General features: G+C 34.3%; 1 protein-coding gene across 7 annotated transcripts in view; it reads left to right on the top strand.

Annotated features, from left to right (window-relative positions):
* Positions 1 to 16,421, top strand: part of CEP57L1 (centrosomal protein 57 like 1) — an 86,220-nt gene that overhangs the window by 65,909 nt on the left and 3,890 nt on the right. For 5 of the 7 annotated variants that reach the window (XM_061427646.1, XM_061427645.1, XM_061427643.1 and 2 more), the window contains 6 exons: positions 5,661 to 5,777; positions 6,916 to 6,993; positions 7,490 to 7,576; positions 13,087 to 13,164; positions 13,280 to 13,521; positions 14,509 to 14,653. In XM_061427646.1, the coding sequence (XP_061283630.1) occupies positions 5,661 to 5,777; positions 6,916 to 6,993; positions 7,490 to 7,576; positions 13,087 to 13,164; positions 13,280 to 13,521; positions 14,509 to 14,653 (747 nt within the window). Of the gene's footprint in view, positions 1 to 5,660; positions 5,778 to 6,915; positions 6,994 to 7,489; positions 7,577 to 13,086; positions 13,165 to 13,279; positions 13,522 to 14,508; positions 14,654 to 15,549; positions 15,669 to 16,421 lie in introns of all 7 variants that reach the window. The other 2 variants (XR_009738479.1, XM_061427647.1) reach the window with 2 other exon arrangements.

Raw genomic sequence — 16,421 nt, 5'->3', positions numbered from 1 at the left:
AAAAATGGGTAGAAGTACCAGTCAATACTGGATTTTAATGGGCCAAGTATTTAATAGGTTTCTCAAGGAACTAGAAAAGTTGATTCTAAAATTATATGAAAAGGAAAGGTCCAAAAGTAGCCAAGCTATTCTGAAGAAGAATAAGATGAGGTCTTGCCCTATGATATATTGATACTGTCAAATTAGCATGATATTTGTGTGGACTGACAGAATAAAGGATTAGGGTATAGTCAGACCCGTTTATATGGAAAGACAATATAAAACAAGGATGCCATTGCATAACATTATTGAAATTCTAGACTTCAGTAAATATGTGGGGGAAATTGATTATCTATGTGAGAGAAAAAGAAAGAAATTGGATCCCTACCACACATTGTACACAAAAATAAATTCCAGATGGATTAAAGACTTATATGTTAACTTTAGAATTTTTATAAGAAAATACAGAATAATGCCTTTATGACCTTGGAGTTAAGAGAGATTTCTTAAGCAAGATACAAAAAGTACAAAGCAGTGGTAGAAAAATGGGCAAAGTTATGAAGAGGCATTTTGCAGGATAAAAGAAATCACAGTTCAGTTCAGTTCAGTTCAGTTGCTCAGTCGTGTCCGACTCTTTGCGATCCCACGAATAGCAGCACACCAGGCTTCCGTGTCTTTCACCAACTCCTGAAGCTTGCTCAAACTCATGTCCATCGAGTTGGTGATGCCATCCAGCCATCTCATCCTCTGTCGTCCCCTTTTCCTGCCCCCATTCTCTCCCAGCATCAGGGTCTTTTCCAGTGAGTCACCTCTTCTCATGAGGTGGCCAAAGTATTGGAGTTTCAGCTTCAACATCAGTCCTTCCAATGAACACCCAGGACTGATCTCCTCTAGGATGGACTGGTTGGATCTCCTTGCAGTCCAAGGGACTCTCAAAAGTCTTCTCCAACACTACAGTTGAAAAGCATCAATTCTTCGGTACTCAGCTCTCTTTATGGTCCAACTCTCACATACATACATGATTATTGGAAAAACCATAGTTTTGACTAGACAGACCTTTGTCGGCAAAATAAGGTCTCTGCTTTTTAATATGCTGTTAGGTTGGTCATAACTTTGCTTCCAAGGAGCATGTGTCTTTTAATTTCATGGCTGCAGTCACCATTGCAGTGATTTTAGAGCCCAGGAAAATAAAATCTGTCAACTGTTTGCACTTTTCCCCCATCTGTTTGCTGTGAAGTGATGGGACCAGATGCTACTATCTTAGTGTTTTGAATGTTGCGTTTTAAGCCAGCTTTTTCACTCTCCTCTTTCACTTTCATCAAGAGGCTCTTTAGTTCTTCTTTGCTTTCTGCCATAAAGGTGGTGTCATTTACATACCTAAGGTTATTGATATTTTTCCTGGCAGCCTTGAGTCCAGCTTGTGCTTCATCCAGCCTGGCATTCCACATGATGTACTCTGCATATAAGTTAAATAAGCAAGGTTGACAATATACAGTAGTTCAGTGATTATTGATAAATGAATATGCTAATGTAATCTGCAGTGCTACCAAATAAAGGAACATTTTTATCACCCCAGAAATTTTCTTATATCTCTGCCAAGTTATTCCCTGCTCTCTCCCCACCTCCTAACAATGCAACTACTATTCTGATTTATTTTGCTTCAGATTAATTTTACCTGTCCTAGAACTTCATATAAATTGGATGATAGAAAATGTTCTTTTTGTGTCTGGTTCTTTGGTTTCACATACAGTTTTTTAGATTAATCCATGTTGTTACATGTATCAGTAGTTCATTCCTTTTATTGCTGTGTAGAATTTCATTATATAGATATGCCACAATTTGGTTATCCATTTTTCATTTGATGGATATTTGACCTTTTTTCCAGTTTAGAGGTGTTGTAAGTAAAGATACTTCAAACATTCTTGTACAAACTTTTTTGTGACCATATGTTTTAATTGCTCTTAGATAAAGAGAAATTATAGTAGAATTACTGAACCACGGGGTAGGTGTATTTTTATAAGAAACTATCAAAGTATTTTCCAAAATATTTTCTTCTAAAAGCTCTTAATTTTCATTTTGTTCTATGATCCATCTGGGATTAATTTTTGTATAGTGAGAAAAAATTATTCAAGGTTAAATTTTTTCCATGTGGATGCCCAATTGTCCCAGCACCATTTGTTAAAAGATTTCTTTTCTCCCATTAAATTGATTGGGCACCTTGGTCAACAAACAGTTGACAAAGATAGATCAAGTCTGTTTCTGGAACTCAGTATTTTCTAGGGATTTTCTATATACATAATCATGTCATCTATGAATAAATAAAGTTTTATTTTTCCCTTTTCAATTTTTATGGCTTTTGTTTTTTGTACTTTCTTGCACTGGTTATTGCGGCTAGTACAGTGTTAATTAGAAGTGGTAAAGACTGACATCCTTGTTTTGTTTCTGGTCATTGGGAGAAAGATGCTAGTCTTTCACTAGACTATTATCTCTAGGTTTTTCATAGTTATCCCTTATCAAATGTGGAAATTACTTTCTATTCTTAGTTTGCTGGAAACTTTTACTGTGAATGATTTTGCGATTTGCTTTTTATACATCTAGTGAAAGGGTCATATGATTTTTCTCATTTCTTCTGTTAACATGGTAAGTTACATTGTTTGATTTTCAAATGTTAACCAACATTGCATTCCTGATATAGGCCTCAATCGATCTTGATGTAGTATCATTTTTCTATATTGCTTGATTCAGCTTGCAAAGATTTCACTTAACAATTTTTGTGACTTCGTCCTTAAGCCATCTTCGTTTGTATTTTTCTCACAATGTCTCATTTTGGTATTATGATTTTGTTTGACCTCATAAAATTAGTTGGGAAGATTCCTTCTATTTTCTCAAAGACCTTGTATAAGAATAGTTTTATTTCCTCCTTAAATGTTTGATAGAGTTCAAATTTGATAGATGCTATCTGGGACTGAAGTTTTCTTTAAATATCTAGTGTTTAATTATAAGTTCAGTTTATTTATAACAGAGATTTGGCTACTCAGATTATCTGTTTTTCTTGTGTCTTTAGAGATGTTCCCTCTTGTATTCCTGATACTAGTAAATTGTATTTGTGCTCTTTTTAAAACTATCAACCTACATATCACTTTATAAATTTTATAGATTTTAAAAAATAAATCTTTATAAAAACGTTTATTTTCTATTTCATTGATTTCCACTTTATCTTTATTATTTCCTTCCTTCTACTAATGTAGGATTTAATTTGCTATTTTTTCCCTAGCTTTGGATGTTGGAAACTTAGATTATTGATTTTAAAACTTTATTATTCCTTTTTTTTTTTTTTGTTAGAGAGTTTATTCAGTTAAAGAACTGCTTTAGTCTTGGCTGCTTCCAGTTAATAGGATAAGAGGGCTGGGAAATGAAGATGAACTTTTTTAAATGGCCTGTGAAAAGACAGTGTTGTATAATTACTAAGCAAAGAACCTCAAACTCAAGCTGTACTAAATATTCTAATTCTTATTGATAGATCTGAAAGTAAATTATAACTGCAATTTGAATAACTGAAGTTTTATTATTTCTTTTTAAATGTAATATATTGTGATTAAAAACTATCAAGTTCCCTCTAAACTGTGCTTTACCTGCATCCCAAAGATTTCGACATTTTGTATTTTCATTCTTTCAACCAAAAATATTTTTTAAGTTCCCTATTCCCTAGTGGTTTCTTCTTAGATTTTGCTGACTTCTCTTTCTCCAGGTATTTTTCCCCTTCTCTTTTTTAGTAGCTACTGTATAGGTTAAAGTTATGTATTCTTAATGTACTACAGTCTATCGTGAATTAGCATTAAAATATTTCACATGTAATACAAGATCCTACTACATAATGATTCCATTTGTCCCCCTTTGTGCTACAGTTTTCATACATTTTATTTCTATGTGTGTTATGTAGCTCACAATACATTGTTTCTGTTTCTCCTTTAAATAATCAATTTTCCTTTAAAGAAAATTAAGAAATAAGAAGTAATATATATTTATCCACATTTTTACTATTTCTAGTGCTTTTTAAAGTATGCTGGGAATTCTCTTAGCATGTATTTGTCTGGAAAAGGCTTTATTTCACCACCATTGTTGAAGGATAGTTTCACTGGGTATAAAATTCTAGTTGATTTTTTTTTTCCCCCCAAGATTTATTTATTTACTTTTGGCTGTGCTGGGTCTTCATTGCTGTGCACGGCCTTTCTCTAGTTGTGGAGAGTGGGGACTACTCTAGTTGTAGTTTGTGGGCTTCTCATTGCGATAATTTCTCTTGTTGCAGAGCTCAGGCTCTAGGGTGCACAGGCTTCAGTAGTTGCAGTGCATGGGCTTAGAAGTTGTGACTCTTGAGCTGTAGAGCGCTGGCTTAGTAGTTGTGGTGCATGGACTTAGTTGCTCTGTGACATATGGAATCTTCCTAGACTAGGGACTGAACTCACGTCTCCTGTATTGGCAGGCAGATCCTCAACCACTGGACCACCAGAGAGGCCTGATTTCATAGTTTCTAATGAGAATTGTTATCTTCATTCCTCTGTGTATAGTGTGTTATTTCTTAGGCTGTTTTTTCCCTTTTATCACTGGTTTTCAGCCATTTGATAATATGCCCAAATGTGGTTTTCTTTGTATTCATTCTGCTTGGGTTATTTTTTGTTTGTTCATTTTAGATTCTTGAATCTGTCAGTTAATATTTTTCATCAGAATTGGAACATTTTTAGGTATTAGCCTTCAAATAATTATTCTTGTCTGACTTCTCTCTCTTCTCCTTCTGTAACTCCAATAGAATGTTAGACCACAGGTCACCAAAACTCTATTTATTTGTTGTTTCAGTTTTTTTATTTTTAATAAACTATTTTTTAGAGCAGTTTTAAGTTTATAGAAGATTTGTCAGATAATACTGAAAATTCTCATATACTTCTTGCCCCCTCACAGTTGCCCCTGTCATTAACATCTTGCATTAGTGTGGTAATAAATACCATTATAAGATAATGCATAGGTATGCATATATATGTGTAGAGCTTCCTTGGTGGCTCAGCAATAAAGAATCTACCTGCCAGTGCAGAAGACACAAGTTCAATCCCTAGATCAGGAAGATCCCCTGGAGAAGGAAATGGCAATTCATTCCAGTATTCTTACCTAGGAAATCCCATGGACAGAGTGGCCTGGCAGTCTTTATACAGTCCATGGTGTCGCAGAGTTGGACACAACTTAGCAACTCAACACCAGTAAATATATATGTATAACTTTCCTTTTCTTCAAGTTCTCTGTATGCTTTAGTCCTTTGATAGCTGCTTTTCTATGTTATAGTTAGAGAGAGGGTAAGTCAATAAGTAGGTTTGATCACCTTGTGATAACACCTTGTTTATTTACTATGTTTCACTGATGATGTTTTCCATAGTAGAAATGTTATATAAAGATACATAGAAGATTTTGTTCCATTGATCTAATATATTTTTTTGCACAGTTTCTTTGTTTTTGAAAAGGATTTTATTTTCTCTTGTTTTTTTTTTTTTTTGCTTTCAAAGTACCTAAAGTATGTGCATGTTTGTTATGTGTTTCTTATGACAATTTATGTTGTGCTTTGAATTCTCAGAAATTGTATTATTCTTGAGCAATCGGCTTCACTTGCCAAACTTAGGTTTTGTTTTTTTCTTTTCCAGGCCCAGCTTCAAAGGGAAAAAGAACAGGATCATATGAAGCTTCATGCAAAACTTGCAAAGCTTGATGTCTTAGAAAAAGAATGTTTTAAACTTACAACAACTCAGAAAACTGCTGAGGTAAGCTTCAACTTATTTCTTTGAAGTGGTGATACCAGGAATAAATCTTTAATGTTATGTGTAATTACCCTGTATATGAATATGCAATAAAATTAGATTTGTAAAACTTCATTAATAGCTTTTAGTAATCCAGATATGAGTTATTGCTTATAGACCACAGCATAAATGAGTTTGCTTTTTGATGTGAAATTGTAGTTTACCTTCTTCTGCAGTGGTAGAATATTTTCATTTGTTAGGTGATTTACCTAAAGGATATTGAAAAGGTAGCCTTTCACCACTTGCAAGTAAGTTATGCCTTTTCTAGATCCTATCCTGAAATGCCCTCTCTTTTTCCAAGTGAATCCTATCCATTTTGTAGGATTCTCCTATTTCTGCTTCCTCTATGAAGCCTTCCTTGAGGTTTTGAACACTCAGGAAGTTCTCCCTTTGAGATAGTACTGTCTTCCTATTCCAAACTATACCATGGATATACAATGAAACACTTTTGTGTATAAGGTTATACATATATATTCATGACCTGGGTCAAATCATATTGTTTCATATATATTAGTCTTGTTTCCCTGGTGGCTTAGATGGTAAAGAGTCTGCCTACAGTGCAATCCCTGGGTCAGGAAGATCCCCTGGAGAAGGAAATGGCAACCCACTCCGGTATTCTTACCTGGAAAATCCCATGGACAGGGGAGCATGGCAGGCTACAGTCCATGGGGTCACAAAGAGTCAGACATGACTGAGCGATTTCACTTTCACTTTTCCCTAAGTACAGCATAGTCTTTTATTCTAAGTTGTCTATATTTTGAATGAAACATTGAGACCCAAGACTATACTGTTTGACCTTCTAGACCTTTAAAACCTCCCAAATTTTCAGTATTATGATTTTGTTAATGAACATTAATAGAGCCTATGCATATAAATTCTTTGCTTCTCCTTTGTCTTTCTTAAATAAAGTAGGTAAAGAATCATATGAAGAAAGCCGAGGAAAACTTAGTATCTTTTGCCATTCCGTTTTCTTATTTTCTGCTTTAATTTACCAAACTATTAAGAATCAAGACCCTGAGGGCTCTATTTGTTTGGAAAAGGAATAAAAGATATTTAGCTCTAGTTTTTGTATAATAATCTCGGTTTTTCAATTCTTTTGTAGGACAAGATTAAACATTTAGAGGAAAAACTAAAGGAAGAAGAACATCAGCGTAAGCTTTTTCAAGATAAAGCTTCTCAGGTAAACAGAACACTGTATCATCTGGCACTTTAAAATCACATATGTTTTATTATACTTTATTAACTGAAGCCTTACTCTAGACTCTAATTTATGCTTCCTAACTTATCAGTTTTGTCTCTTTTTGCTGTAATAATGAAATTTTAATAAGTCAGCAAGTATATTCATAGACTTGGATGTATTGCCAAAGATCTTTTGGTCTTTTGAAATTCTGAGAAACATGCATATATTCTCAGTTGAAAGAACTCATGCTATCAATTGTTTTCAGTTTGAGATATATAAAATAACTCATTCTGTTATAAACAGAAAATGATTGTAATTACCAGTAGACTTGGTGACTTTAACACAAAAAAATAAATTTTTGGATTTTCTTTTCTTCTTCAAAAAAACATTTTTATCTTTATTAACTGATATATGATCCCTCATTATAATGTTTCTGAAGAAAAAGAAATTTGTTAAAAGTCAAGTAATAGTAAGGGTTTTTTTTTCACTATTATAGCTTCAGACTGGACTTGAAATCAGTAGAATTTTAATGTCTTCAGTAACAAATCCAAGGCACTTCAAGGAAAAGAAGAAATCTTCAAAGGTATGCAAATACTTTATTCTTATTTCTAGTGCTTATTTCTTCATCCTTTTAGTAATTATACCTGTGCATTTTTTAAAAAGAATTTGAAGATATTTATAATATAAGACATGAAATAATTCTATGAAATGGACCTAAAAACATAAGTCAAGTAATGATGATTTGGGGTGTAAGGACAGAAAATTCAATAAAACCTAGGTTAAAGTAGCAGCATTTGAGCACAAAACCTAGCTCTGAGTTTGCTTGACATCCAAAGCAAAAAGGAACATATAATGGGCAATACATCTAAATTTGTGAAATAACAATAAGCATTCTAATTTTTCTAGAAAGGCAAACATATTGCTAGTACTAAACTGTTAAAGAAATGCATTTTGGATACTTTTTAAAAGAAGCACTAAACAGTACAATAGATACAGCACAATAGATTCTGGAAGCAGTTTTATATAATGCATGCACAATAAAAAGGCAAGATATACTATTAAATTATATTGTATTATAAATTATAATATTAAATTAAATTATAGTCATTTCTCTAGAGAAATTCTTCATTTCTTTATACTAATATCCTTTGGACTTGCCTAAAGATTGGGGAATGAGTACTTTATAGCTTTACCAATAATAATTTGTTTTGTTAAATTGATGTTTTGGATTTATTATATTAAACTTTTTTATTTATAATGGTAAAGAAAATGTTAGTCCCTTTTAATCTTATGATTCTGAAATTATAGTTTTGATAACCATTATTACTATTTATTCAATATGCATGTAGTGTTTTTATGTGCTATTTGCTGTACGAACCAAGCATGCTATTTGTGAATTCTGGCCACTGCCATAGGTTCACCCTGTGGATACAATAATGGAGGAAACATTATACTTAACTTTAGCTAGTTGTTTATTCCATAAATAAGAATTCAGTAGTTTGGATGCATTTTTCACAGATTTTTTTCTTTCAAAGAATTTGCAAACTACAGTAATAAAGAATATTTTCCCAGTGCTGTTTATATTTTTTTAGTTTATTTCCTTCCTTAAGTATGTTTTGTGTCTTATCTCCACAATAAGATTAGAAGCTGCAAAGCTAAATAGAGAATCACTATAAGTAATTTATACAAGTGGAAAAATACTGATTTATTTTTGTAGTTATGTTTTATGACATCCTTTGAAGAGCTGGTGGAAAAGATTTTTTAATAAGGTACAGGGAAAAACAAAGTAAAAGAAATGAAGGAAAGAAAAGGTAGCTCCTGGAAGAAAAGAAAAAATAATTGACAGCAAAAACCACTTTATAAAAGCAGTTAGCTTAAGTTCCAAGTTCATAGATCTGTAAGTAATAATGCTTCCTTTTAAAGGTAACAGGAGCACTAATGTTGCTGAAGGTAGTATCTGGGTTTTTTTAAGAGACCTCTGTGAGATTGCTGCTTGTCTCACTGACACTTACTCCATATCGAGTTGAATGAACTATGTCCAGGATATGGAGTAAGTGTCAGTGAGACAAGCAGGAATCTCACAAAGGTCTCTTAAAAAACAAACAAAAAAACCCCAGATACTAGTACCTTTAGGTATTGAAAGGACTTCCCTGGTGGCTCAGACAGGAAAGCATCTGTCTAGAATGCGGGAGACCCGGGTTCGAGCCCTGGGTTGGGAAGATTCCAGGAGAAGATGGAGAGGGAAATGGCAATCCACTCCAGTACTATTGCCTGGAAAATCCCATGGACAGAGGGGCCTGGTAGGCTACAGTCTATGGGGTCACAAAGAGTCGGACACGACTGAGTGATTTCACTTCACAGGTATTAAAAAGATAACACAGGAATTTACAGAGAAGCAGATAAAAATACAAATATAAGACAGAGTGTACTAAAAATTTAATAAAGGTATAAACAAAGTATTCTGGTGCTGTACACATAAAGAATATGTGAAAAGATCACACAAGAAGTAGTAAAGGCAGACTTGGAAAATGAGTAAGTATTGATAGAGATGAGGCGAGGTGTGTCACAGTCTGAGAGTATAGTTGATTTTTACATGAAACTGTAAATAATTGTCCAGTACTAGTACCATATGATGGAGAAGGAAATGGCAACCCACTCCAGTGTTCTTGCCTGGAGAATCCCGGGGGCGGGGGAGCCTAGTGGGCTGCCGTCTATGGGGTCGCACAGAGTCGGACACGACTGAAGCGACTTAGCAGCAGTAGCAGCAGTACCATGTGAGACTTGAAACTATAGCTTGAAGTGAGATTATGACTGATCTTCAATGCCATGTTAAGAATTTGAACTTTTGTTCTATAAATCATTGCGAACCATTGAAGGCTTATAGAGACATGATTAGAGCTATACTTCTAGATAATGACCAACAACAGCATAAGGTGAGCTTGGAAGTAAAGAATCAGACTGTTTGCATATTGTAAGCAAGATAATAGAAGCCTCTCCTGTGAGGTTTTCATTATTCTTTTGAAAGGATAGATGTAATTATCAGTCAGAAATCTCATTCAGTATAGTGACTGAAAAAAATTACATTTCTTTTGTTCTAATTTAACTGCTTAAAATAGACTTTGATCAAACCATCATTTTCTATTACTTGAAATTATCATTCCTAAGGTACAGAGCTTGAATGATTGTCCAGAATCACCAAGAAAATCTGAGTGAATAAGAACTGACTCACAAACTTGTGATATCTCTACCTCTAAGCAACTTAATTTTTTTAATTTAAAAAAATTAATGTTTATGATAGTTAAGATATCTAAATTTTCCTTTAGAATTGGGAATATTTTGTTTTCTTTTTATTATGGAATATCCTCATCTTATTGATTATTCTCTTGCTAAAGTGTTAAATTGAGTGACCAAGTCACCCCAGTTTGCCTATGACTTAACTGGTTTTAGTACTAAAGATCCTGTATCATGGGCAGATTGAGACAATTGGTCACCCTAGTTCAATCCATCTAACAAAAATAGTAAAATCATTTACTTTTAAGAATGTAGCTTAGCAGTGTCTTTTTAAAAATGATTCACAGAGGAGTACATATTGGTTTGGCCAAAGAGTTTGTTTGGGTTTTTCCATAAAATGTTACTGAAAAACCTGAACAAACTTTTTGGCCAACCTAATATAACAAAAAATGTCTGCTCGAAGGATAATAATGACATTAACACTGGAGTACTTGCCACACAGCTTAAGAAATAGAGCATTACCAGCACTGTTAAGGCCCAGTGTGTACCTTTCTTAAATTGTATTCCCTCCATCCAAGGAGTAACCACAATTCTGATTTTGTTTTTATCATTCTCCTGGTTTTAAAAAAAAAAATTGCTTTGCCAAATAAGTATTTATAAGAAATATATTTGTTGGGTTTACACTTGAACTTTATATAATGGACTTACTGTATTTGTGTTCTTCAGCAGCTTTCTTTTTCCACTCAACATTAAGTTTATGAGATTCTTCCAATTGATGCATATATGAATGGTTCATTGCTTTTTATTGCTAAAAATTTCTTTTTCCCTTCTCCTTTCAGTGATCATTTGGTTTGTTTCTCACTTTTTGTTATTATAAACAACACTGTTATGAACATTCTTGTACATGCCTCGTGGTGTAAGTGTTCAGGAGTTTCTCTGAGATACTGGGCCATAAGTGTCATGCACCTTAGCTTTATAAGATATTGTTATAAGACCAGTTTATGTTCCAATCAGCAATTACCATTGTTCCATATCCTAACCATGTGTCTTTTTTTGTTTTTTGTTTTTCACTTTTTATTTTGAAAAATTATAGATTAGAGGTGATAAAAAAAAATATAAAGGGAGGTACAGTGTACCTTTCGGAGAAGGCAATGGCAACCCACTCAGTACCCTTGCCTGGAAAATCCCATGGACGGAGGAGCCTGGTGGGTTTCAGTCCATGGGGTCTCGAAGAGTTGGACACGACTGAGTGACTTCACTTTCACTTTTCACTTTCATGCATTGGAGAAGGAAATGGCAACCCACTCTAGTGTTCTTTCCTGGAGAATCCCAGGGACAGCAGAGCCTGGTGGGCTGCTGTCCATGGGGTCTCACAGAGTTGGACATGACTGAAGAGACTTAGCAGCAGCAGCAGCAGCATATATCTTTAACAAGCTTCCCCCAATGGTAATATCTTTCATAAATATAATAAAGTCCAGGAAATTGAAATTAGTACAATACACAGAGCTTATGGAGATTTCAACAGTTTTTTGTTCACTTAGTTGTGTGTGTATATACATATTTGTGTCATCATATACAGTTTTATCACATGTGTAGATTCTTGTAACCATCACCACTATGAAGATACAGAACTATTCCACTACTATAAGGTTCCCTCATGTTATCCCTTTATAGTTACACATCATCCTCCCTAACCCTTAGCAATTTATAATCTGTTTACCATCTCTATGATTTTATTTCAGGAATGTTATATAAAGTAATCATATAGTATATAACCTTTTGAGAGGCTTGTTTCATTCAGCCAATCCATCTAAGTATTGATGCATTTTTAAAAGTTTCTGTGTAGTATTCCATGCTAGGGATGTACCACAGTTGAACCATTTACCTGATGAAGGAGATTTGGGTTGTTTTCAGTTTTGTTGTTGTTGTTTAGTTGCTAAGTTGTGTCCCACTCTTTTGCAACCCCATGGACTATATAGCCCACCAGGTTCCTCCTCTGTCCATGGGATTTCAGTTTTAGGCACCCCACTCCAGTACTCTTGCCTGGAAAATCCCATGGACAGAGGAGCCTGGTGAGCTGCAGTCCATGGGGTCGCTAAGAGTCGGACATGACTGAGTGACTTCACTTTCACTTTTCACGTTCATGCATTGGAGAAGGAAATGGCAACCCACTCCAGTGTTCTTGCCTGGAGAATCCCAGGGACGGGGAGCCTGGTGGGCTGCCGTCTATGGGGTCGTACAGAGTCGGACACGACTGAAGCAACTTAGCAGCAGCAGTAGTAGTTTAGCCGTTAAGTCGTGTCTAACTCTTGCGACCCCATGGACTATAGCCCTCCAGGTTCCTCTGTCCGTGGGATTCTCCAGGCAAGAATTCTGGGGTGGGTTGCCATTTCCTTCTCCAGGGGATCTTCCCAACCCAGGGATTGAACTGGATCTCCTGCACTGCAGGCAGCTTCTTTATTGACAGAGCTACAAAGGAAGCTGCCTCAGTTTTAGGCTATCACAAATAAAGCAGTTATAAACTTTGTGTACAGGTTTTTGTGTGAACATATTTTTCATTTTCCTGGGGTAAATATCTAAAAGTGAAATCTCTGAATCATATGATAGCTATCAATAAATATTTAATTTTACAAGAAACTTCCAAACTGTCTGCCAAAGTGGCTGCATTATTTTGTGTGTATGAGCAATCTGGCTTCTCCATTTCCTCGTTAGCATTTGGTGTTGTCACATTTTTTTTTAACCATTCTAACAGGTTATAGTGATATTTCTTTGTAACTTGCATATCTTAATGTGTAATAGTGTTAATTTGATAAATGTCTTTTAAAATATTTTTTGTTTACTTTTTTCCTTGTCAATATTTAGAAAATTAAATGTTTAAAGAGAAGACCACCTCAGCAAATTTGTTCAAAATTTGAAACACTGCCTATTATGGCTGAGAAGGTGAGAAGGGAAAAATGAGGATACTTGTTCAGATAAATTCATGCTTTGGTATAAGTGCTATTTAAATGCCATCAGTTATTTCAAATCGTTCTCAGCTATTTCTTTTCCCCCAAAGTCTGCCAGTGCAAGCCATTCTGCAAATGCAAGTACACATAGCCTCCAAACAGTGCAACATTCTGGGCCACATATCCTTCAGAAACCGGCTGAAGTTACTGAGCTTAGATGTCTCTACAAGCCTTCTAGAACAACTTCTCAATGTAAAGCTGTACCTTCTGACTCAGAAAAGTCCATTTCTATTTGCCACAATTTGTCTGAACTTTTGATGGCAATGCAAGATGAGCTGGACCAAATGACTATGTAAGTATTTATCACAAGAAGTAGCAAGACAAATTTAGGTATCTTTTTTTCTTCTCAGTCTTTCAAACAATGTCGCTTACAAATTCGTAAAAACCTTACTTAGCCTTTTGAACTTATTTTGATCTGAAGATTACTACTTTTTTCTATTTAAAGTGTTTCTGTATTCCCAAGATCTGAACTGATAGACAAATATTTCTGTCATTCTAACAAATGGGGTCTGGTGACCTTAAATTATAATTCACAAATGCTTTTCTAAGATGCTCCTTCTGCTTTTTATAATCTTTTCAGTTAAGTGAATGATTTCATTAGACAAATAGGAATGCAATTTCTTATTTTCCATTCTGGCTTGTCTGCATTGCATGTTTGAAGCATCCATATGCTTCAAAGATTCTGTATGGGATACATATTTTAAGCTTCAAGTTTAAATATCTTTTCAACAAATATTCCAGAAAATATGTGACTTGGGTGGCCAATCAGTTGAACTAAGACCTCTGTAGAAGATATAACTAGTTCTATTAGCAGTAGTTTTTTTGAGTAGGCATTCACGAAATCTAGGAATTTCTCAAGCAAATACTTCTATAGCTGGAATTCTTCCAAAGATTCTACATTAAGAATTCCAAACTTGGAATGAAAAAGAGTCCCTTAATGCCTCTAGCTAAGGACATCAGAATATTTTACTACATTTAACTATGAACACTAAGAATTCAGACATTTTTTAAGATTCTTTGAGATCCTAAGTCTGAGATATTTCTAAATATATCTAATCTCAAATCATAAGAGCCTATTTATAATGACCATAGATTTAATTTGATAACTCTACAAAAAGAAGCTGTCTTTGAAGGTTAATATTTAACTCTGATTAAAGTTTATGATTGAGCAGAATATTGCTTAATTGTGACAAAGATTAATATATAGTTTATATATATATATATATAGTTTGTATACTATAAACTGTAATAGTGCTTGATACTTGCTTTTCTTTCAAAGGGGGTACCAAGACCTGCTGAATCAAATGAAAGAAACTGAAAGCCAATCCGTCTGTGAAGATATAGAATGTGAACTAGAGCGTTTAGTCAAGAAAATGGAAATTAAAGGAGAACAAATTTCCAAACTAATGCAGCATCAAGAAAGCGTAAGAAAGTTTTAGTAAAAAATTTTAATAAAAAGATAATAGATCTGGATTCAATGTTACGTTTCTCTAGACCTTCCAAATTTGAGGCCTGTATGTGTGGCTTAGTGAAAAGATGATAGATAGGAGTCACTTAGACTTATGATAAAATAGAGTCATCTGTACATTGAAATAACATGGTCTGCTACATAATTCTTAATATAATATAAAGAAAAGAGAACAAAGAAATTTAGTTATAGGGAATTCTCTGGCCGTCCAGTTGGTTAGAGCTCTATGCTTTCATTGCTGGGGCCCAGGTTCAGTCCTTGGTCGGGGAACTAAGATCCTACAAGCCATACGGCACAGCCAAAGGGAGAAAAAACAGAGAAAGTTTAATTATGTATTCAGAAGTAACTTTGGGAAAATTAAGAGGTAGGCTAAATTTGCTTTACATCTCTTCCAGCTGTCCATTTAGCATTCTTTCCTCTTATCCCTCTCTTTCCTAATGCCTTACTGAAGCCCCTTATGTCAACAGGTGTCTAAAGCATACCCCATCTCTAAAACCACTATTTCCAGTTTCTCAGAACAAGCCATGCTGTGTTGCATTCCTTGGGAACCTATGCTTAGCTCACTCTAGTGGAGGTGATGAGGAGGACTCTATCCTTGTGTATAAATTCGTAGTAACTAAGAATGGCATAATAGTCTTCATATTTTGACAAAAAAAATCATGGAATATTACATTTTATCCCAAGACAATGAATTCACTCTTAGGACTATTATGCTCCTGAAACAAAAAGCAGAGGGAATCTTTCCAGGAACCTTCAGGTCATATCATGTAGCTATCTGCTAATGGATTAATCAGCATTCATATAAGTTGGTAATATATTAACCTCACAATTAAGCCTTCCCCACTTTTATAGGAAAGTAATAAAGAATGCAGAATTTTACTGCCTTTGTTCCTCTGTGGCCAATAAAGAAAGACAGAAGGAAATGAAATTTTGAAGCAAACATTTTCACTTAACTGGCTTTTAAAGCTATAGTAAGTAAACTTTCTGTATGATTGTGTTAGGGTGAAAATTATGTAACTTGTATACTTTCTTAGAATCACATAGGAGAAACCTGAAAGGAATAGAAGAGTAGTCGTATTTTTAAAATTTAGGCAGTATGTACATAAGTTATATTTTGAAAAATATTATATATATATATATAATAGCTTATAGAAGTAAAAATTTTTAAGAATTTTTAGGTAAACAGAACACCAGATACTTAGCCAGTGTCTGGACCAGCTCTACAAATCAGGCTATGCTTAAGTGAAATAGATTAAGTAATGTGGGGAATTCCCTGGCGGTCCATTGGTTAGGATTCCACACTTCCTCAGTAGGGTACATGTGTTCCATCCATGATTGGGGAATTGAGATCCCACAAGCCATGTAATGTGGCCAAAATAAATAATTGTTTAAAAGATTCAGTAATGGACTGGACTTGGAAGAAAAGGGCTTATCAAGTTTATAGATTTTGTTTTGTTTAATTCTGTCAACCCAATCATTACTAGAAACTCCTCAATGAGAAAAGGTTATTTATTCCTTTGCCTTTAAAAACAAAACAAAACTGGCATTCAGTAGTGCTTTAAATTCAGGAATACTTTAAAGAAAAAATATAGACTCTATAAACGTGATGTTCACTCCTAGCACCAAATTTTTGCTTTGTTGTTAATGTCACCAGAAAGGTCCTTCTCTCTCCATGTTCTCCTGATTTTTCCCGTTTCTTATCTTACAAAAACAAACATTTCTTT

This window comes from Bos javanicus, chromosome 9 (assembly GCF_032452875.1).
Source record: "Bos javanicus breed banteng chromosome 9, ARS-OSU_banteng_1.0, whole genome shotgun sequence".
NCBI lineage: Eukaryota > Metazoa > Chordata > Mammalia > Artiodactyla > Bovidae > Bos > Bos javanicus.
This window is presented reverse-complemented; position numbering and strand designations above follow the sequence as displayed.